Source organism: Aythya ferina (assembly GCF_964211825.1).
Source record: "Aythya ferina genome assembly, chromosome: 3".
NCBI lineage: Eukaryota > Metazoa > Chordata > Aves > Anseriformes > Anatidae > Aythya > Aythya ferina.
In genome coordinates, this window is record NC_140298.1 from 28,165,359 (window position 1) to 28,190,112 (window position 24,754).

Here is a 24,754-nt window from a genome sequence, read left to right on the forward strand (position 1 = left end):
CATAAATGTGCTTTAGAGGGCAAAATGGAAAGCATTTGTTAGCCTTCTTGAATCACCTATTTTAGAAAGTATGTAGAGATCAGCAGAGGTAATTTGAAACAAATTTATTGAACAGTATCTGTTCAAGCTAAGTTCTTACTGGAAAATGCTGAGGGACAGGTGAACTATTCAGATGACACAGGTCATAGAAGCCACCTGCTCTGAGCTGGAAGAATCCATTAAAAAAAAAAAAAAAAAAAAAAAAAAAACATTTTTTTTCAAGTTTCAAGCTTCAGGAAAAGACAGCACCTATGTGACATCCTCCATCTGGAGGGTGTGATCAAAATGGGTCCATTAAAAAGTAACTGCAATGTGTAAGTGGTTTCACCCTGGTCACAGCTAGAAGCTAAGCTGTGGCTTTGTAGGTCAAGTTTTTACACTTATTGCTGATAACTGTTAGAAGCTACGTAAAGTGCTGTCAGACTCTTTTCAGGCACTGACCTAGATTTAGCCTGTTTCTGTTCAAAGTGCTTTTTGTAGGGAGAAAACCCCAGCTTTCCTTATATTCTAATGTATGTGACTCATTTAGTCTGGAGACATTACAGGCAGCAGAATAAGAAAAAAAAAATCAAAGCATCAAAGGCATACACTAAATATAAGCAGATCCCAGTTTCATATCCTCTGTGTGAATACAAAAAAAAAGATTATTCTATAGCATTATAAAATCATAATTCCTGTTCCACAGAAGGACGTCAATCAAAGATTCAATCTCATTATAGACTTTGACAAGTTCATGTTTAGGATCATGACTTTGACCTCCCCAGAGCACCTCTAAATTGACAGAAATTGAGGGGTTTGGTGGTCTTTATCATGGGCACCTTTTCCTGTACGTCCAGCAGAGCAGCTTACAGAAATTTTCTGCTATATTCACTATAAGCCTAGATATCTCTTTTCCATAGTAATCCTTAATAAAACACTTTTTCACACCCAGAATCTCAAAGAGAGGCAGGGAACTTACTACTTCTCTCATCTTAATAGTTTTCTACTAGAAGCCTACCTATTCTTAAAATATCAATGTAACTTTCTAATTAGTACCTTACATCTATACAAAAAATAAACACATGTTTTTCTTACTAAAAAGGCTGTGCATAACCTGACCTCAAAGATAAGAAAGATGTTTCTGGGTACACAGGGAGTTTGTGACATTCTGTACATTGATATACCTTCAACCCTCACCTTTCCAAATACACAGATTTTCTGAAGCTCCTGGGACTGCTGCTATCATATAGTGTTCTTACCTTTAAAATGTTTGAATAACTATCTAGCAGAATATGCAGTCAGAAGCGAGTACAGTATTTTTAAGACTGACAATGACTGAATTAATCCAGGCATTTTTCTTTTTTAAAAAAGAAAAAAGAAAAGAATATTTTTACCTCCCCCTAAACGATCAGAGTGCAGTGGGACAGCCCCCAAAAATAAATGTACAGCTCTTTTTTTTTTTTTTTTTTTAAATTCCTATTCTTTCTGTAGTAATGTTTCCATTGCAGAATGAAGTCCTAATTTCAGTTGACTGACAATCACTTGATAAGGGCTTTAGAGGAGACCCTGTTGTATATAGGGCTACTATATTAGGATATTAGGTCTCAGTTTTAAAAGCTAATGCTAAAAATTCCTTTTTGCATACTGAGGATATGCTGTAGTATAACTTAGCAATGGGAAAACTGGAATCAGTCCAAATTTCTACACCAAGATGCATACTATTTTTCAACATGGTATGTCAGTCAATTCACTGTTGGCTCATCTTTGCAGTGAAGATAGCGGACTCACTGCTGATCTGTGCAGTACGCTACACCTTACTTGACTTAATCTAGAATGCTCTAAAGCTCTAGAAGCCACCTAAATGCTATTTGAATGCCACTTCCAGAATATTTTCAGGGGTTTGCATGCTTGCTTTGTATCACATCCAGGAAAGAACACCTGAAGCAGCAAGTACACACAGGAAAACAAATCAGTTGATCCCTGTTTTTGGCTCTCATACTTCCACTAAAACTGGCAGATAGATAAAATGACTGGAGCACAGCAATCCTTAGATTTGGAACACCTGAGTTTTAAATATGCATTGCTATTTTTCCTGCTTAAAATCCTGTTCTTGCTTAACATCCTTTTTTAATAGGTCATTGTCTTCCCAGGCAACTTGCGTTCCAGAAGTGTATATCACTTACTTTCAAGCCAGTCTCTTACTGCTTGAGATTTGATACAACCTTACGGCACATATTATCAACATCAAATGCACCACCATTTTTTTCCTGTTCTTCTCTTTTTTTTTTTTTTTTTTTTTTTTCTATTTTATTTTATTATTTTTTTATTTTTTTTATTTTTATTTTTTATTTGTTAAGATTCTAATGCTATACACGATTATATAATCTTCTTATTTTTTCCTCTTTATCTGAACTCTCATTTACTGCTTTTCAGCACTGGGGTTGTGTGTATTTTTTGTATACTTTGCATTTATTTTCTTATTAGTAATATCACTTTTTTAACTATTATTTTTCCTTCTTAAAAAACAAAACAAAACAAACACACACACAAAAAAAATGACGAACATCCAAAGACACAAATTGAAACAAATTTCAGTTTCTTCACCCTGAGACTGAAATTAATGTTACCTATTTAAAAAGAAAACACAGTATCTAAAAAAATATCTAAGCCATTGATCTACTCTTTTCAAAGTTATCAATATCTGTGATAAAAATCTTTATTTTGGTATGTTAATCTATCTTTACAGTAGCCAAAGTTTCAAATTCTGTTTGTCACACACACTGTCAATTTACATAGTTCCTTAGTTCCAGTTTTTGTTTGTTTGTTTCGAATCCAGCCCTTACAAGTTATAAGTAATCTAAACAGTATCTATATGTGTAACCAATATAATTAGCATGCAATACATTCCTGCTTCTTGGATTGTCACCAATATATACAGTTAAAGTGATGGCAGATGAATTCATTTGTATAATTTGCAAATATCTAACTGAAATGCTTAATCTAGTCTTATTTGGTTATCTTGTGCAGTCTGTAGTGAGCAAGAGGTCACTTTGGAGACCCTAAATTAGTTTTCTCCTTTGACTTGCCTAGTGAGTATTAACTATATAAGGAACATCAACGTGAAGATATGAAAAGGAGATATGAAGAGCTGAGTTGGTCTCTGGATGTTCCTATTCTAGGTCATTGGGAGAAACAGGGAGTAAATCTTCTCTTTCTAAACTGGCTGTCTAAAATAGGTCTAATGAATCACTCTCTGCTTCTCCCGTTGACCTTAAAGAGAAGCCTCAACTGACTTGCTTAAGTGTATATGACTACAGCATATGTTGTAAATGTCTGAAGTTCGGTGAGATGAATTCCACACTAACCACTTAATTTAGATGATTAAATTTAGCTAGCGACTTCATGCATAGCTCTAGGGTACCCAATAATTAATATATTTTTCCCAAATATTGACAAGTGTATTATTTTATTTGCTACCTCCCAGTCTTCAAAGCACAGTTCATCTTTAGTTTTCAGGCAGCAAGAATTTAGCAGATAAATTTCACTTCAAAACTCATCCCACCTACTCCTTCCAGACCTGCATCTCCCACTCCATATCCACATCAGATAGCCAAACAGCTTCACATAGCTGAAGTTCTTTAACTACCACTGTTTCTGTTTTATGCTTGCATAAGATTGATGGCCTGCTTGACCATGTAGGTGCATAGTCCTTGTTCGAAGGTTACAGCCAATCATTTTAATCTCACCATGCCACCCAGAAACAGCCACAGTTTGGAAGTGATACTCTCAAGCCACCAGACTATCCTTCTGTTATAAGAGAACCACCTTGGCCATTGGATTAGTGACAAGTATGATGAAGATGAAGAAAAGAGACATCTGGGTTATGTTAGGAGTAATTAGACTAGGACCAATAGGGAGACAATAAGCAGGGCTCCATGGGGAAATTAACAGGAAGAGAGAAACCAGGTAGGAAAACAAAGACCAAAGACATAATCTTAACCAGGCCAGGCCCTGTCCTAAGGATCAAGAAAGAGCAGTGGGTGCTTCAGTTGTAGGGAGGCTATTGTCTGAAACTGGAAACTGAAACTATCTTGTGCCCAAAAGGCCAGTGATCCAGCAGCTTTTCATATATACTTCAGATTTCTGAAATTCACCAACAGGATCTGATGGCTGTGTAGTTCACTTACAATGTCATGGGGTCAGAACCACAACCTTTCATGAGGTCCATGAGATTACAGCCCTCAGAAGGACCATTAGCTGCTTCTGGATGGACAAAATTTTGGATGCACCAGGAAAATACTAGTGGATAAAAGGTGTATAAGTAATATGACTGTACATCATCTTGCCTGGAAACAAGGAAGATCCAAGATGACACTCAGCTGAGATGGCTGCCAGAGTTTTTCAAAATAGTCTATGAAATTGGACAATCACCCAGAGAGTATTGGTAGTAAAACACAAGACAAACAGAAAAGGAGCAGAAGCAGAAAAGAGTCTGACCTGGACATCAGGAGAGAACATGTCATCTTTTCCTGGTAGAGTTCTGTCTCAGCTCAAGATCTGTAAATTTTGGCTTGAACACCTTCCGTTGTGCAGCTGGGACACTGGGACACAAAAAAATGAAAAAGTTTGAGCAAGTGTAAACTAAGAATTTTGGTTATATACTTATAACATATTTTAACATTTTCAAAGAATTTTGACAAATAAGAAATGACTAATAAGAAAATTATTAATACAATTTATGGTGGTTCTTGCTTGGTAATATGTACCAACAATCTCCTCAGTGATTCTAAAAATATTTTTCACTCTTTTCAGTTATTCATAGTGCTCTACAAATTATGAGACTATTTTTTGCTTTTAGAACTACCTTTTAAAAAACAAAAGACAGCACTCAGAATATGTATGTATGACTTTTAAATGATTAACAATACTTCTAATAATGCGTCTTTCTTGTTTGGTTAGATTTTTACATAAGCAAATGACACACTATTAAAATAATGCCTATTTTAAAAAAGCTCTTAATCTCTCTGAAGGAAACATGTTTCTCCTAGCAGCTGGCAGAATATGTGGAAGCAAGATCAACACTTAAAATTGTGTACCTGTAATAGGGTAAAATGAGAACGTGAATTCTCCTACTGTTGCTTCAACTCCCATCAAAACAGAGGTGTCTGAGAAGGGGGAGGGCAACACGTGTGTATCACAGTACCTGCTGGGGATGTGACTTCTCCTGGTAAGAGCAATGAAACCCCCACAGAGCAGTGGCTGGAACTCCACCTCTTTCCCCAAGAAGCAGTAGCAAACCACTTCCACAGAGAAGAAGGAAGGGCTGCAAAACTGAAGCTAATCTGTATACGAAGGTTCTACCTGGTAACTACCCATATCTCATTGATGTAATAAATCAAATTATTTGCTTCTTTCACGGCATAAGAAATATGATGATGTGAGAGTTTGAGGCATGGTAAGAAGGTCTAATACTCTTTACAACTGCAGTGATAACTGAAGCTGTTGCTCAGGACCAGCACCTTTATGGAGCTGAAAGGGTTGCTTCAGTAACAGCAGCTCAGGAACTACCTTGCTGGTTCAAGATGTTGGCATAATATAAGGTGTGATGTACATGCCACAGAGTTGTTGCGATACAATGTGGTTTAAGGAGTTTAAGGAGTTGAGGTGCAGATTATCAGTTTGGAGAAAGAGCAGGGATGTCCAGTAGGAGCCCTGGAAAATAGCAGTGACTATGACTGGACTCTGGACTAGAAACAGTGATCTTGAAGGAAAATGGTTAAGGAGGTAGAAAAGAGTATTTTGGAACGGTGGATTAACAAGCAGAGTGTGCACTGGGGCTAGAGGATATATATATGTATGTATACATACATGTATGTTGGTGTTCTTGTTTGTTTTGATTTTCTTATAGAATATTATTTTCATTGATTACATTTGTTAGCAACTGTAAGAACCTTTCAGCAGCAGCAATTTGTCCTTACATTCAAGCTTATTTATCACAGAAATTGAACATCATATCACCACTCTCCTTTTAGTTACTATCCCTATCGAAAGCTGCTGGCCCCATTTACAGAACAGTACAGCAAATGCAAGATTACACATATTTCATTATAAGCTGTAAGCACCTATGAAAATGAGGCCACCTCTGTACTTGGGTATTGCACAACTCAGAGCTAATTGTTATAAATGGCTCAGGATTCAAATTAGGATTAAATAAAAAAATAGGATTTATTGAAAGAATATAAAGGAATAGAGGTAAGCAAACAGCGCTGGGTGCACCGGGAGTCTCCGCTCCACCAGGACGCACACCAGTTACATCAAGCAGCTGATTTTTATGCTCCTAGACTAATACATATTCATTACTACTTCTAAAAAAAATAGATTATTAAAATTAGCTTCCGGGGTGCAGTCCCTCCTATTGGAGCATCCGCAGTCTCCTCTGGGGTCTCTTCTGGGGGTCTCTAGGGGTCTTTCATGCTGAAGGCTCGTAGTCTTCCTCTCCCCCTTTGTACTTACTGGGCACCATGCCAAGTTTATAGAACATCCTCTTCAAGTCTTGTCTCCCAGCCGTCCTTCAGCTTCTTTCTCCTTCCTCTTTATCTCTCGGCCCCCCCTAACCAGATACCAAAGATCCACATAGTATCCCATAACAGTCGCTAGTTGTTATCAGTTGTTCTGAAACTCCCAGACACACGAGTAATTAAAACATTCTTCCCCAGCCATTCACAGACACATCTATAGCAGTGTTAGAAATAGAAGTCCGGAATAACAAAAGCAAACAGGTTCATAAATTTAAGAAGTGATAAATTGACTAGAATGAGGGGGAGACTGGGACACACTGCATCTGTGGTTCAAGAATTAAATTGCCAGTGCAGGGCCCAGAGGCAGACAGAATTCAAACAGAATTGTTCTTTATGGACACGAATTGTTAAAACATTCCTCACATAATGAACCAGGCAGACTGCTGAACATCTCCTGTATAAAACATTCATGATGAATACTACACATTACAGCGTGATATCTGATATTTTGAGCTTTTTTTTTTTTTTTTTTTTTTTTTTAATTAGCTACTTTTCCCTGAGTTGTGCAATATCAAAGAGCATAGAAACATGATGAGAGACAATGAATTTGATTTTTGGTGGCTTTAAGCACGAGACATTTTTATTTTAAATGGTCTTTATCAGTTTATTTCAATACCAAGATATGGCTCACTATGCTAAAGTACAAAGCATGCAGAAAGCAAAATTTCTAAATGCAGACAAGCTAAACCAAAATATAATATAAAATATTTTTGATAAGAAAGCTAAGTTCTGTCTACTTGAAGATTTCAGTCAGATTTGTGATAGTGAAGAAATATTTACATGTGTTTTCCAAATTTCACAGCCTCAAATGTGATAATGATGTCTGCTCCACATCCTTCTGAAATCAGGACATGGCTTATACAGTGAACCCTGTCAATCTGCCATTTCATGATGCTTAAATTCCTGTAGGGCTCACAGGGTTTGAGCACAGCTTTCTCAAACTAAAACCATGCATACATTTTTAAAACTAACATGTTAGTCAAGCTAGGGAAAATACTGTGTTACATGACATTCAGCCCTAGTCTAAGCAGTCTGAAGCCTCCTATATTGGCAAAGTTCAGCCTATACTCCAGCTGAGTTTGGCCCATTACTTTAGTAGAAATTGTTAGAAGTTATTCAAAGCTTGTAGTTCTGCTTTAGCTTTTGGAAATATTATTGTTCATGTCATGCTTGTTGTTTGGCATTCAGTAAGTACAAATTGAAAATATTTAATATTATAGTATCTGTAAAACAAGAGTATTTTTTCCAAAATCTAATCCAATGCTGCTTGCAAGATCCTTGAGAAGTGCACTAAGGGATTTATAAATGCTGTTGCAGTTCATGCATGCCCAGGAGAACTGAGTGCTGAGCAATGATTAGAGACTGTTCTGTAATCTAAATGACCTCCCTGACACTGGCCATGAATGTATTCATAGCAGCAACGTTAATTATGTGTAATGGACTGTACCTCCTCTTTGCTAAATTAAAATCATTACAAAGCACTGATATATTAAAAGTGTTAGGAATTAATTAATCCATAATTTCATGATGGAAAATAACTAATAGAAATTTTGAAGGAAAGAATAACCTTCCCAGAATATTAATGCTTTGCTTTCTAAATATGATCCAGCAATTTAAGCCACTGAATTGCAATATCTTTGCTGGGAATTTACAGTAGATTTTAGTCAACATGAGACCTTTCCTTTTGCTTAACACTGTCAATTAAAACTTGAGAAATATTTTAAAAGCCTAAAACTGTGGGACCTCAAAGTTTAAATAAATTTAATCTCCCTCATTCATACCAACATCTTTTACAGGATGCAGTATTTTATGTAAATGAGGCTGTATTTACACCTTCACAAAAGCCAAAAATTAGATCAGGCATTGAGTGTAATTGATTGCAATAAAAGATTTAAGTGAAGACTTCGGCACAGGGTCCTGTAATTCACATTATCATAAGAGCAAAAGCACCCTATCCACACCCATCTGCCAATGCACAGAAACATAGTATCACCTAAAGCAATCACCTCTGTAGCATCTTTAAAAAACAAACAAACAAGAAAACCACAAACTCTTAGAGTCTTTTTGTTTTAAAAATTGAGACCTGTCCTTTTAAATCTTTTGAGGAAACCTCAGTCTCTGTTTAACCTCAAAGTACTGGCATAATCTAACACTTGTCCTTCATCAAAAATGACCCAATTACATTAGGTATTTTTAAACTGAAGATTACCCTTACAGAAAAGATCAGGCTGGAATCTTTTAATTGCATCAATTATCTTAAGTAATTCATTAAAATGTCACAATACTGACAGATGATGCTCTCCAGAGTTCATATATATGTGATCTCAGTTCCTTTAATGTTTATTTTGTACCATCTACTATCATTTTTCTCAACAAAGATATCCTCCACCACAACCATTGTCAAAAAGTATGCTTATACTTCTGGTGTATGTAATGAGAACAATGAAAAATCTGTAGTTTCAGGGCATATAAAATTTGAAGAACTTGTGTGCATATCTGAAAACACATTTTGTCTCTTAGTATGCTGATCTGTTCTTTTAAAATATAAGTCAAACAATTGCATAAGGTTAGGTGAATACTTATAGGTAGATAAAAACTGTGATACATGAAAATAAAGATTTCTTATATATATAACTGAGAATCCATGAACTTGTAACAATGTAATCTTTAACTCTGCTGCGTATTTAAACGTCTTCAAAGAGAACGTGTTTTAATCAGGTATTCAGTGCTCCATTAATTATTTCAGATCACAACTAAAGACTTGTTTGAAGGTGAAGGTAGTCAGAGGACAGAAGAAAAAGTGGTAGCTTGATTTCCTGGTCTCACAAAAAAGTAAGACATTCATTCATTAATTTAAATTCCCTGTTACCTACAAACAGTGTAAAGAATAAAAATGTTCCCTTGGTGATTACTACATCAAAGCCAGTGCCAAAACTTATGGCACAGGATAGAAGAAATAATTTCTGTCAAACTAAACAGACATCTTTTTTATTGATAAGTTAGTAAGGTTAGCAGATAGAAGTATAGCTAAGACTTGTTGAAGTGATACAATTTCACTAAAAGCTAAATTAATAAACTAAATCAATACAATATTATCGCTGCATATATTAAGGAGACTGGAACCCAGTGACTACTGGAATCATCGTAGGCCCTACTAGAATCAAACTGATTAATTTGATTTGGATTCCTCCCTTCAGGAATCAAATCCCAGCCCCAGATTACTTCACATTTTTACTTTTGACCTGTTTTCCAATGACAAGATGAAGAAAGTGGTAAAAAAATGAAGGCAGACTTCTGATACAGAGACAATCATTTGTTTAAAAGGACATGGTTCTTAGACACCTCTACATATAAAATTGTATGTAGGGCAAGAATGTAGGGAAAAGCTGGAGAGAGATCATGATTGTCCTTGGAAGAAGTGACTGGATAAGCCTCCTGTGATCAGTGTGGATGATCAGATAAACCTGTTCTTGTGGTGTAGTCAAAAGAATGAATACATGTACCAACAGGCTGTGAAAAAAGGGAAACCTAAAAGGGAAACATTAGAATAGAGAGATTACACTGGCGCAGTTGAGGTTAGAATACAGTTTCCACTTGTGGACACGTGAAAGAATGTGAAGCATGGAAATAGGAGGGGATCAGTACCTCAGAGTCTGGTGTTTAATGTTGTGGATGACTCTTGAAAGTTCTTAAACTTAAAAAGTTCTTAACTTAAAAGTTCTGTCTAACAGCCAGTTTGGTTTGTTGTCATGATTAGTATTTGTAGGTTGTTCTAAGATCCCACTTCTCTGATACACAGGCCAAGAAACCATACTCTAGAAGAGCTGAAGAGATATGAAGGGATTCTACGGATTTGATCTTTTCAGTTTAGTCACAAGATGAGATGATTACATAGTGCATAAATATTATGAGAAATAGTTTGAAAACATCATTAGCTTAGTAGATGAAGGCAAAAGAATATTAAAAGGCTGAAAGATAAAGTTGGACAACATCACGCACAAAATGACATTTTCAACAGTTAAAATATGTAATGCTTGGGGCACTTTAGCTAATATTTAATTTTTCACTCAGAAATCATGTTTTGGAGGTCACATATAATATAGATGGCATATAATATAGAACTTAATTTGTAAAATGTAGGGCAATTGAAACACTTATTTCTTCTAAAGAAAGAAGAAAAATAAATGCCAGGGTGTACAAAAAATCTGAGGCTGAATCAGAAGGCTTAGAGATGAATAGAATAGAATAGAATAGAATAGAATAGAATAGAATAGAATAGAATAGAATAGAATAGAATAGAATAGAATAGAATAGAATAGTTCACTTGGAAGATTATCTAGTCCTACTAGAAAATTCATCTAGTTCATCTAGATAATTCAGAACAATCTTTATCCTGCGAGTTTTTCAAAGAACTTAGAATATATGGGAAAAATAAAGCCACCCTTAGTTGAAAATACTTCATTCTCTTCAAAGTAGATCATAACTCTTTGTATGGAAGATAAGGGGAAGGACCAGGAAAAAGCTAATGAAAAAAGTGGAAAAATGTTAAGCTCAAAGCTGTGTTATTTCAGTGTAAATCAATGATTAATTCTTAAACATAAATGCAACTTGAAAAGGCAAAAATGGGATTGAGATATTCAATTTCTAGATTTTTCAGTACCAATCAGCAAAAATAAAATATTTAATGGGCGTTTTTTTGAAACAACTGATATCAGGTTCAGATACTTTGCCATCTGCACCAAGGATATTGCTTGTGCTGCCCAGTTCTTAGAGGTTTTTCAAAGCATAATATCATCATCCAGAAACAAGCCCTCAGCTAACCCAAAAAACATGTCTGCATAAATTAAACACTACCACACAGCAAATTAATCTGAGCAAACAGTCTTTTCTTTTCCTTGCTTTCACATCCCCTAGTAGAACAATTATGCTGCTGAGATTTTATTATATCCTATCTATAATTTATGAAGCTGTATTTCCATAGTTAGGTATATAAATATACAAATACTGAGTTGCGAACACATATGAAACATTTTGAAATTTATTTAATATATTATATGTTTGTTTCAATGTTTTGGCTTTTATTATTTCTATAAATGTATACTCCAAAATTATCAGTAAATTATTTTCATTTGAAAACTAGGCATAGCTTCAAACTGTGGTAATGTATTTCATATAAGCATTTCTCAGTTTCTTTAAAAGCACTCCACTCTGTAAGTGAAAGTAGCTGAAATTCCTAGGTCTTTCATTTTTAACTCTCCTTCACATGTTGCCGAAGACAGACCCATCTTAACGTGAGTCTCTCATACTAACCTTCAGATAATTCTTTGTTGCCTCATTGGGTCTTCCCATACTTCCAGAGAGTGCAATTCTAGAGAGGGGAATTTATTGCACTTGAGAATAATGCATTCGGAATGACAAGGAGCACAATGAATTTACAAATGAATGATGTGTCTTCTGGGAATAGAGACAGTATTGTTGAAATCTGCATCATTATATGCTAAAATAAATAGCATGTATAGTTTTTTGTTGATGGTGGTATTTTTTTTGCTTCTTTTTATTAAACTTTTTCTAATTACACATGCAAAGACATGGGCATACATAATAAAATCACGATTTGCAATATCTGTTTACAAATATATGTGAAATAGATGGCAAGCTTGGGGGCCCTAAACTGACTATAATTCATCCACATTAATAAAATCCTAGAAATTTTACATCATCAGTGAACAAGGAGAAATTTTATACCATGCCAGACAACGCTATTTCAAAGCATCTGTGCTGTGAAAAACATAGTTCATAAAACAACTTTCTAATAGAACTAAGGAATGTCAGATGAGAATATGTATACAATTTTTATCTCTGAAAGCAGAGAAGACTCTTGCTTTAGAATAAAAGAAGGATAGAACTAGAATAAACCACAGCACCTAATCAGAAATAGCATAATAACTATAATAACTAGAATAAGCCACCGCACCTCTCAGAAAAGCCGGGTATATACTATCTGTTGAAAGTGGCATTTTGACCATTCTGGGCAAGATTCAGAAAGTAGTTTTATGTAAGAATTCTTAATGACCCCAGGCGTCAGAAAGCAATGAACAAAATAATTTTAACTTATCAAAATAATTAACACAAAAATCAGTGACCATCTGAGTTTGTTATCATTGAGCTGTGCACTTCTCATAATCGGGAGTAAACTATTTCTGTTTTTATTATATTTCTGCTACTACACTTAATGAATACAAGCAGCTATTAAACTTTAATCATGCTCCAGTTGTACATACAATACATGCAGTCATTCACAGAACACCATATGGCAACTCTACATCTAACTAACACTTTGGACTCAAACTGTACTAATTATAATTAGCTTTGTAAAGCAAAATGGTGCTTTGGTAGAATCCAAAACTGTCTCCTGGAGAAATGAGAAAACAATTCCCAATGGATCTAGAGTATTAGGCTATATATATACAAGAAAAAGGGAAGAAGAAAGGAAAGTCTGACCTAACTAGGAGGAACTTCTTATCATTTATGAACAATGAACGTCTAATCTAAATTTAATTCTCAGAGCCAAGTACTAAGGGAGATAAATGGAAAAATGTGAACAAATAGTTCTAAAGCCCAGGCCAATTACTTGCTGAGTTTTAACTTGGAGATAATCAGGTTTCCATAAACACGTGAAGGATTCAGTGATCATATCAGTTAGTTTTATTGCTCTATCTAATACATGGGAGAGACACTTTGATTAAGCTGATTTTGGCCTGTTTGTGAGAAATGTCTTGGGCATTAAACAAGTATCAGACCACTAGTATTATCACTAGCAGCCTGAATGTACTACTGATAACCAGCAGTAGTTCAGGAATTAGAAAAGGCAATCTGAGCCTTGCATATAATGAACATGGCACCTTTTCTCAGACAGAAAGGCTGGATAGTATATAAAAAAGACTATGTGCCACAAACTAGATATAATCTGAGGCTATAAATATGGTATTAGTAAGCCCACCTCTTGAAAGTGATCATTTTAAGGCACTGTGGAAAAGCAATTTATCATCTATGGGAGTATGATATACTAGGTTAGGTAGCAGTACAAAAGCAGTAATCTGTGTCACAGTTAAAGACACCTTGAGTGCTTTCAGACAGGGATTTAATTTATCCAAATAGTACATCATGGTGTTATATAACCCTACATGAGAAAATGAAAAAAAAAAAAAAAAAAAAGAAACTCACTTCCCATTATCAGGACGGGAAGATTTAATTAGCCAGACAACTACAGGCTTTCTCTACTACAACTTTTTCTAGACACAAGTAGTTAAATTATTTAGGATTTTTGTAGTCGCTCTTCAGATGACTCTTACAATGCAGAGGGGATTTATGGATTTGTCTGTTACTCCATTGTGACTATTCAGTTATGGGAAAACAGGCATGTAGGGTTAGGCATCCAGGAAAACAAAATAAATTTCCTGTTTTCAAAATACATATAATTTGAAACACTTGCTTTTCAGCTCGTACTGAAAACATAAATCCTTCTCAATTTACCTAGAAATTTTCTTTAGTTTTATTGGATACCTGCATGCACAAAAGGAGCAGAATGGGCCTTTTGATATTAGAAAATTCTTACAAGATAAAGAAGATTTTAAAAATCTATGGTGAGCTGTTATGATTTTGTTGCAATTTAATGCAGTCCTGTCAAAAGTCTTGTAACAAGATATTGATTGGATATAGAGGACCGTCATGCTTCACAGAGTGGCAAGCAGAGGCTTTTATCATTACTCAAAGTAACATGAAAAGGAAAGAATCTGAAAATTTCTGATGCTAATAACATGACAGGTGCTCAAACCTTGTAAGTGGCATATCTCTAAGATAAAGTTCAATTTTATTTTACCTTTACTTAGGGCAGTTACTATGCATTTTTTATGATCAAAAAGCAACAAACACATTTGGTCAGTAAGAACTTTGACCTTAGATTAATGGAGACATGAAACAGGAGTGAACAAATAAAATATACACTCATTAAGAAAAGCTTTTCTTCTCTTAAGTGCTGCTTCACATAAAAGCAAGCTTTGAAGCTTCCAGGTGGTGTAGAGTTACATAAATACTTACTTTTCAAAGCAAAAATAAATTAAAGTTGCAAAATTATATTAAAGTTTCATAAAAGAGTTTCTATGACAACTCTAGAAAGTTGTTTTTACTGTCCTCACTAGATACTGCTCAGCAGCACACCAAATTTTACTTTGGTATGTGAAAAGGCAACGATTAAGCTATGTCTCTTTTATTAAAAAGCTTACCAAAATGTAACAACATTAACTGTTTCTTCTGGGCTTAAAAATCATACAAAAGATTACATATTTTCACAATGGTTGATTGGGGTGCCATCTGTATGTAATTAAAGTCAAACAGAATTATAATTTCAGAAAGATTATATATCTGAAAGAGGTTTTAAATTAGCTGATATCATCAGCTTTATGCAGAAGCCCTAAGAAATTCTAAATATTCAGGATTCTGGCACACATGAAATGAAATGGCAAAGAGAATTAAGTAAATTCTTTGTCAACAGCAAATTTAAACAAAGTAATGAATGGTTTTGATTTCAGTCAACAGAATTTTCACTAATATTTTAGCTAATTTCCACTAATTACTTCTGGTGTATCTAGCAGATTCCTTCCCGAGTTCTATCTTGATATTGTAAATATGTTCAGTGGAACGATTTATTTGTGGACACAATCTGTGCATTATGAACTCTGGACTGATGGTTTGAAGAGCAAGAAACAGATTTAAAGAAATTAAAAAATCAAAGTTTAATTCCATGTGGTATTTGCTTATCCTATAAACAGATTGAGATGTCCCTTCAGAATAATTTCAAACTAAAAAATTACAGACAAAAGGTAGAGAATCAACACTAACATGAAGATATTTATGGACTGGCCTTGCTGTCTCATTTAATAGTGAAAACTAAGGGGAACTCCACCAGTGTCAAGGGATTCATGTTCCTGCAAAAGTGATTTGGAAACAGAATATAGACCATTACCCCTTTGGCATCTTTCCAGCTTTAATTTAGTGCATATAGCGCATTCTAGCATTCACTGCATGAATGATTTTATCCTAAGCTGTGGCTCAGTGTATGTTGTAGATTGATATCTTCCTTCAGTCCTAGAATATATGACTACAAGATACACAAGAAAATAAGATTGACATGAGGACTAAATGGCCTAGTAGACTGATTTAATGAGTACAGTAGGATCTGGGCATTGAGAAATACACCATGGATCCTGTGAAATCCATTTAATAACTACAAACCAAACCTAAACCAAAGAATGTCTGCACTTACAAAGCTTAATGCAAAGAGTTCTCTAATTACAACACTGAGGTTTTCTTTGTGTCCTCTTCCTTTCCTTTTGCATAAATGCTCTTTGCGCATGAAACGGGATTGCTTTCTGCATTTACTGATCCGTTCTCTTCTTAAACTCCCACTTCTTAGATCATTGTGGAGAGAGAGCAGCCTTAACAGGTCCCTTCCCTTTAATGCTTACAGATAAGTTGAATAGCTGGTCATGCCATGTGTAGATTCCTACAAGGAACTCCACAAGGTAACAGTATGGTAGATCAGGCATATTGTCTTTCCTGGAGTTTATCCTGTCTTTAACCCAGTGTTCAGCCTATCTTTAAATCTGAGTTCCATTGAATTTATACTCATATAAAGAAGAGAAAGCAACCATTCAGATAAAAATTATTGGACATGACAGACTTTCTTAGGCCAGAGGACTCTCAAACTCAGTACATTACGGTCTCCAATACTCCACCCATAATTAGTTTTATCAGGTGGTTTAGTGACACAATCATACTCCTCAACACACTCAGCATACTTCAGATTACTTCTCTAGCTCACTGTCCTCTGAATCTGTGAAGCTGAAAGCCATAACTATGCTCATTCTTTGCCTATCAAGGTAAAGATTTGTTGCATTAGTGGAATGCAGTCAATGGAGCTCAGTCAACAGAGACACTTTCAATAAAAATAGTTGTTCCAAGGGCTCAAACTGAAATGACAAAACAGAGAAACTGTTTCACAGACAGATTTCAAACCCATACGCTACATCCAGAGGAATTATACAAACTATAATACTTCCCTTCACTCACATACTTTCTTCTATGTCTAAATAAAGATTTATTTATACTTAATGTTTACTTGTGATAATCCTTTACTCAATCCATTAGCTTTGCCCTGGAAACAAACCTAATTTATTTTAAAAAACAATTAATGGAAACAGTCATTCATGCTCCTCTTTTCCTTCCACACTTAAGGAGGCAGTCACAAATATGATTAAAGCATCAGTCAGTACAGCTGAGGGAAAAATAAATCTCCAGTGGTGGGCAGAGGTTGGGAGGCACCAACAGCAAGAAATGTAAAGGAATATCTGTTGCCACTGACAAACTCTTCTATCATGTAGCAGTCAGCTGCTCTTTTGGAGGTTCTTATGCCTCAATTAGAAATGCTTACTCAGTTCTGTGTTCAATTGTCTATATCCCATTTTCACATACTTTCTTGCACCATGTAAATTCATTGGCATTTGTGAAGTCATTCTCAGCTTACACTGGGAATGCTTAGTTAGCATTTTAGTTTGGTTCCAGAGTGTGCTTTTGAAGTTAATCTCCTGTTTAGAGTTCTTGAATGAAACAGAACTGAAAAATGTCCTACAGGAATGCACCTCTAGCACATTGGACATTGCATCCTCAGCACCATTTCACCCTGCACATCCAGACCTATTGTATTGCACTACGTGCTCATACAGACATACATACCCAAGCTGCATGCAAGCAGCAACAGGCCAAAAATGTCCTCTGCTTACCAAACATTGAGGGTGGTGAGACAGTGGAAAACGTTGCCCTGAGATGCTGTGGATGTCCTGTCAATGCAAGTGTTCAAAGTGAGGTTGGACAGGGCTTTGAGTGACCTGACCTAGTGAAAGATGTCCTTCTCATGGCAGGGGGTTTGGACTAAATGGTCTTTAAGGTCCCTTCCAACTCAAACCATTCCATGATTCTATAGAAATAAGCTATGTCTCTCAGTTTTAGAATTGTTTGAACACATGTGAATTCTTTGTAATAAAAGGATATGATAAAGGGCTCGGCCTCTTGACACATGAGCCACAGAGAAGACAGGTTGGGAGCATGGTGTGAGATAGCAACAGACCTTTCATCTAACTTTGGGTGACAAGTGCACATGGCAAGCAGAACATGAAAAATATTCATCAGTGGTAGGAAGAGAAGGGTGAATTCTATCAATACTAGGAAATACTTCCTTATTTCTCTTATCTCGCTACACATATTTCACTTCACCATCCCCCACTTTATTTTTTGTAGCAGTCTTCAAAATGAGCAAGTAGCAAGAAAAACAGGATAGAGATCTCCTATATCACCTACCAAAGAACACTGTCTATCCTTGCTCCAGATATTAATTTAGAAGGGGGGTGCAGGACAGGGTTCTTTCCTAACTGTAATCAACATGTTCAAATAAAGAGAATGAAGTGACCGTCTGATCCAGATGCTAGTATCTAAGACGTCTTTATTTTTTTTGTTTAGATCTGAATAGTTAAACAAAGATTGGGGTCTTCAAAATTGTTTCTGTTTTACTTTGAAGCTATTCATGAAGCTGACATCCTCACGTGCAATGATAATGAAGAGTTGTTTGGGCTTTGGTATTTTATTTTTTTTTGTACACATTCTGCACTCAAAATTATAATTCATAGTTCTAACTGGCATGGGTGTTACAAAGGATTTAGGAGCTGCACCCCGACCCTGCAAACACTAACCTTTTCATCAAATGACTCAAAACTGGAAAAAACACAGAGCAAAATTATATACCTGTTTGTGTCCAAACTGGCTTTTCTGCTTGGCAGTCCTCCAAGAAAGATCAAACAGTTCTGCCTTTGGTGAATAGCTTTATCTGGTAACACACAGCAATTTTGTGATGACCTTTAGAACACACAGCACCCAGACCTCAGGACACTCAGTAATCTGAACTCTACTGATGGAGCCACAGATTGAATGTATATAAACCACAGCGTCAACTATATGTATTTCTTAAGTTATCATGCATGACTATCTTCGCCACTTGTGGCACTTTTCTGATCTTGATTCTTTGTTAAATTGAAATTTTAGGAGAAAAAGAGAGAAGGATTTGGACTCGCACCATAAACTTCTTTCCCGACCTAGTAAATTCCAAATCTCTGAAATTCTGCCACTTGAAGCAGATAATTGCAAAGGATGAAAATATAAACACACAAGACCATGAAAAACAAATGAAAAGAAAAAGAAAAACTGAGCAAAGGAGATGTTAATTCTGCTGGAAGAGATTTTTGTTGAGTCATATATCTAGCTAGAAATAATCTAAGCCACTTTTTTATACTGCTGATTTCCTGTGCTGGACAGTGTTTTCCTAAGACTACACTGAGGTAGGGGCTTAGGCACTATTTCTAAATCACCCAGACATCTTGATGACCTCATCTTGGAGATACTTTTTATTGGAAGCTTTGTTTTCTTCTCATTTGCTTGAAGTGTCAGATGTAGTTTTGAACTAACTTTTAGGATGTTAACAAATGGTGCAGGGTGAATAGGGGGAATATAAGTTGATTTTAAGAAGTAGCAGAGCTACCAAGCAGTGGAGATCTCCAAGCTGAATCAAAGAACTCCAACTCGAGTCATCTCCAACTTGAATGTTTGATGCTTATGATTAAAGTCAACACATCTACCCCTGTTTTTTTGGTGATCACAGCTTCCAGATTTTAGACTCCTGCTGTCATACTCAGAGTAGACTCTTGTTTTGGGGTGTTATCAGCCGGAAAGGAGAGCTATTCCTAAGCTCACACACCAGTTATAGTTGGAATTCAATTGACAAATTAAAGCCAATAAGAGAAGAAGAATGCCACCAGAGTACATGTGGTACTTCAGAGGTCTCTTTAGTACTGAGAACAAATGAGTCCAAGGGCTAGTTATAGCTAACTAGCAGCCTTTGCACTTGAAGCCCAAGATACCTTTTTGTATTATTATTAAAAAACTAACATGAGAGCTCCTCCTAACTTACTGCTCCTATAATACCACTCTGGCATTTCAGTCTATCCCCACGCTCCTGCAAACTCATTTCTCACCTTCCTCTAGCCTGTCTTCAACTCTCTTTTGCAGGGAGGCTCACCTGTCTTTTTTTAAAACCTCATTCAACCCTGTGAGCATGCCTTGCTGTGACCTTTTATAGCTAGCTTCCGCTTTGCTCCCAGCTTGATTAATTCTGTCTGTTTTTCCTCCTCCGGTGCTCTTATTAGCACATACTTCTCTCTTATACAATCTGCTTGGCCTTGTCCTCTATTTGCCTTTGTCTCTCTCTCCAGCTCTCTACATCCTGCCTTCTATTTATGCTCTTTCAAAAGAAGTAAAGCTCTCCTTCCTGTATTCCAAACATTCTTCTTTCTTCCTTCTAATATAGCCCCCTGACAGTCCTCTTTTGCAAAGCCTTACTATAATAGATTTCACCAACAGTGTTCCTGACCTTTTGTTTTTCAAAGAGTTAGTCTGTAAAATTGCTTAGCAGAGAAACCTCAAGGATGTCTGCAATACTAAAATGAAAAGGATCAAACCTGAGTGCTTGAGCCATGACTGTGTATAATGTTTAGCTGTTCTTTTTTCCCCTAGGTTTTGTCTTGACTGTTCAGACTAGTTTTCTCCAAAGCATTCCCACTTGATTTGGGGATAACTGATAGCAAGAATCACACTGAAGAAGAGAGAGCATAAGACTGTATTGGCTTTAGATCTCTCCACACTATACAATTCTCCAACACCTCTCCATCTTGAGCAACCAGAGCACTTCAGGGAACATCACAAACAACATCTGTACCAGATGATAAAAACAACATTCTGATGGAATGCAGAATGTCCCTCACATAATTTCAAACACTTTGAATGTACAAGTAATACTATTCTAGGGCCACAGGAATAACACATAGGACACCCAGGGACAAGTACTGTATAGTTGTTCTGCTTCAGAAGGAGCCAGCCTAAAGTAATGCAGACACAGGCCCATCCAAACAATTTGGCTTTATGGACAGGGATCTTTCCCTGTCCCCTTTTATTTCATTGTACAAATGCATTCATTCTATCCTCTACGGAGTGACCTAGGCATGTATCACTCACAGTATTTTATAAACATTATCTAACACATCATGATAGTATCCTCTCCATCATCACTGTTGTGGTACTACAGAGCTACAGCTAATATTCAAGGTACATATTTCCTCCTTTTAATCAATAATTTTTTTTCAAAGTAGGCCGTGTTATCTTCATACTCAAACATGCATGCATAGCATGTGGGTGGAATAAGGCAGGTGGTGAGTTTGTCAGCCACCCAGTTTCCACTTACAGTCAGCAAATGTCCACTTACACCTACAGCTGAATACATTAAAGGCTTCCTAGTCTGGATGCTGCTGCTTCACTCCAGTGCCCACAGGATTCCTCTCTCCTGTTACTAGGTCATGGGCTCACTCTAAGATCCATAGAATATTATAGGACTGTCCAATTTAATAAAAACTAGATGCCAGACAGTATTCTAGTAGTTTAGCCATTGGATAGATGGCAAATAAATCTTTAGAGGTTATATACCAATAATTCTAGAAAAAGAGAGCTCAGAGGAAATTGTATTGCTGGCCTCTGATTGGGTAGTCATGGTTATTATGATCATAATAAGGTTAGAGTAAATAAAGTCATATTGTTTTTATTCAGAATTCATGAAGGTCTATATATTAGCAGAGAACATATGTCAACCATAGTTTGATTGGAGAAGAACTATATTTTTTTAGATCAGCCAGTAAAGTTGGAAAAATAGACAAGCATTTTTGCACAGATTTTTCTTGTAAAGTCAGAAAACAGAAACAACAAACCTCATGTCTCGTGAAAAATTTCTCTGAGTTTCATTTAATTATGTTTATTGGTCTGAATAAAAAAAAAAAGAAAAAAGAAAAAAAAGAAAAAAGAAAAAAAAAAAAAGAAGAAAAGAAAAAGAGTTATGAGTTAAACTCTTAAGACTGAGTGTTTTGTTAACACAGTAGTGAGGAAAGAAGTTCAATAGCTCCTGTAAGAATAGGGAAAAATAAGTAATTACCACCCATGTAATAATGAGATATATGTGTCCCTTTGGCACAGGGGAAATTCTAAAACCTTGATCTATGTCTATGAATTTTTGGTTCTAAAAATTATGAACTTCAGTTCTTAGCCTTGCCTTTTAATGATATTCTGAAAGTCTTCTTTGAGGTCAAACTTGTAATAGTAGTTTTGTGAATGTTTTACCATCGGCAATGAAGCTCCTCTAACAGCTGTATCAGTATGCCTTGCATGCAGTCTTTTTGAACCTTCCAGTTAAGTGGAAGTTATGAATCTAATAAGCAATATGCACTTTGAATCCTGTGCTGTGTATTTTGATATATAAAGTTCACTTCACATTCAAAGGGAGGTAGACAGGGCAAAATGTAAGCAAATGAATAAATATTAAGAAAGGCTAAGAAGAGACAGACTGCTGCTAGAGAACGGTGGCAAAGGAAAGAGAACCCTACCTCCTGCTGTCTCATATCAGAGAAGAAAAAAATAAACAGAAGAAGGTACGTTAGACCTGAGGGGAAAGATGTAGTCAAACTCCTGGTCTACAAATGACCCTGAGGGTCATGGTTTCATTAAGGAAAGTCCAAGGCAGAAGAGCCTGAAAAAGGGAGAACAGGCTGCAGCTTTGCAAGCTAACATTGAAGCAGCTAGGGAAGCTCGTCTTTTCATAGCTCTTTCAAATATTACAATTTTTCAGTAATCTTGTTTAATAATAGTCCCAATTTCTACATAAATTGCGAAACAGTAGGTACTCTACTCTTTTGGCCATGATGAATCACTGAGAACCATTAGTTCAGTATTGCCTAATATTAAAGATATAGTTAAGGTCAACTTGGGGCTTGGTAATTTGAAGAGCTACACTTTACACTTGAAGAAATAAATTCTCACCGGCATTAATTAATCACTACCTTTCACCAAACAGCAGAGGAGTGTAAAACAGCACATGACTTGGAAAATGCATCCCATCACTACATGAAGCAAATGAAAAAATGGAGCAGCTTCGTTACTTTTACAACTGGGTAGTTCATCAAAGTTTGCTGAAAAGTTGTTTATTTGAAAGTGTATGTATGCAGCCTACACATAGTAATGGTAATGTATGGCAGAAAAGAAAATTTCCTTCCTTAGTAGTCTATAAGATTACATTGAAAGTCTGTATTAAGCACTCCATACTTCACACACATGTTTTTGTAGATCATTACTTGTTTACTTGCTGTTTTAATCTTTCATTCCAAGGTCACAGAGTTAGTACCTTATCATATAAGCAGTACAGGAAGGTAATAACCTAGTGGGGTTTGAATTTAAGTTGGCAACAAAATAGACAAGCATTTAGTGGGCTTCGTTTGCAGCAGCAAACTAGGCTTTAAGCTTTCTGGGCACGCAGTGCCCTTGCACAGAGGTAAACAGGTCCTTCCTGTCTGTTTTCAGTCCTCATCAGAAGTCAGAATTTATATAGCTTCTGTGAGTTTCCCCTCCATATATTATTTCTGAGGGAACTCTGTGCTCTTGAGGATAGGAATAGAGAAAAACACTGGATACTTCAAGAGAATGTTCCAGTGGGCTATGAAAACCCACATGAATTAGACATAATGTTGGATCTAAATGAGGGGAAAAGTGGGCCTTTATTAATACTCCTAAGCAAAAGTACCCTGGATGTCACAGAGTTTGGGGAAACCCAATTGCTGTACTGGTTTGATGAGTACGATCCTGTTGCCTGCTGTTCTTATCACCTGTGATTGTCAACAAGCAATTTTTAGTTTTTCATTGAGGATGATACTGAATTCAGAGAAAAAAAATAAGAGAGAGAACAGCATTAGACTAATCAAAATAATGTCCTCATTACGATGAGCTTAATAAGCCAGAAATTCATATTAATTAATTAGCTTTAAATCAGATTCTAAAAAAAGGATCTGGGTTTTAAGTGGGACCTCAGATTAACTAATTAGTTAATGTTTGTAAAGTGTGGTGAATATGTGGAAGGAGGGGGAGTTTGTTCTGTAGTGCAGGATCTGCACTTAGTCTGGGGAGTGTGGTCTCACAGCTAAGGCTCTGTTTGGAGTCTACGTTTACAACTAAGAGAGAAAATAACTAGATGGTTTTATTCAGCTATTGACATAACCTTGTGGTTCTCAGCTATCTATTCTACTGACTTACTGTATGTGGGAGCAAGTCCATTTTGTTTGTTCCTCTAAAAGACAGGGATAGTCAAACTATTTTGGTAGGGCAGTAAGACTCGTTTGATGTGTGTGGTGCTCTGGAAAGGATGTAGAATGGTATTAAGTGCAAACTGAATCTCCATATCAATGGTAATGAAATGCAGTCCTAAGGACTGTGCTGGTAAGAGGAGAGAGAATGCCAGCCAGGTTCGTTGTGGCTCTCACAGGACCATGCGAATAGCACATGTGAATTCAGTTAGGTTGGGTCGTTACTTTGTTTGCATACTAAACTGCTTTGATTTGGGGATGTACAACTGAGGTGAGGTTACTACAGTCCATAACAAAGGCTAGGTGGGATGAAAAACAGAAGAGATTAAGGGGCAGCTCTAGCTCAGAAACATAATAGATTGAAAAAAGAGAGAAGGTACAAGGTGGGTTGTGCAATGGAAAAGGGAAAATTAAGTAGCAGGTACTTAATATTGTAATTAATCTTTACTTCCTTGACAAATACCAACACATTTAAATTATATTCTGTATGAGAACTATACAGAAATAGACAGGGAAGGGAAATTCATTCAATATTTTGTTGTTATGGAGTAATTTTTGAGCACTCGTAATTGATGGAAGACAGAAATGATTTTCTTGATCCTGCTGACTAGACTACAGACATTACAAAAAAGTAGGTATGTTCATGTGCCACAATGGCTTCCTCACATACAGATAAAAACAACATGGCATTCGCTGTATTTTGTACAAAAATGGGGCTGTTTGTGCTATTTGCTTTCTTCCTTGGTGATCCACCTGTCTTTCTATCTAATCTTTGACTTACTGTTGCCTTTTTCAGTATTGACCACCCATCTGTCAGGATTCACAGTG

At 36.1% G+C, this 24,754-nt stretch overlaps 1 protein-coding gene across 3 annotated transcripts in view; it reads right to left on the reverse strand.

Annotated features, from left to right (window-relative positions):
- PLD5 (phospholipase D family member 5) overlaps nucleotides 1-24,754 on the reverse strand; it is a 317,026-nt gene that overhangs the window by 194,081 nt on the left and 98,191 nt on the right. For all 3 annotated transcript variants that reach the window (XM_084515097.1, XM_084515090.1, XM_084515086.1), the window contains exon 3: nucleotides 4,516-4,619. In XM_084515097.1, coding sequence (XP_084371223.1) covers nucleotides 4,516-4,536 — 21 coding nt within the window. In that variant the 5' untranslated portion in view covers nucleotides 4,537-4,619. The remainder of the gene's footprint in view (nucleotides 1-4,515; nucleotides 4,620-24,754) is intronic.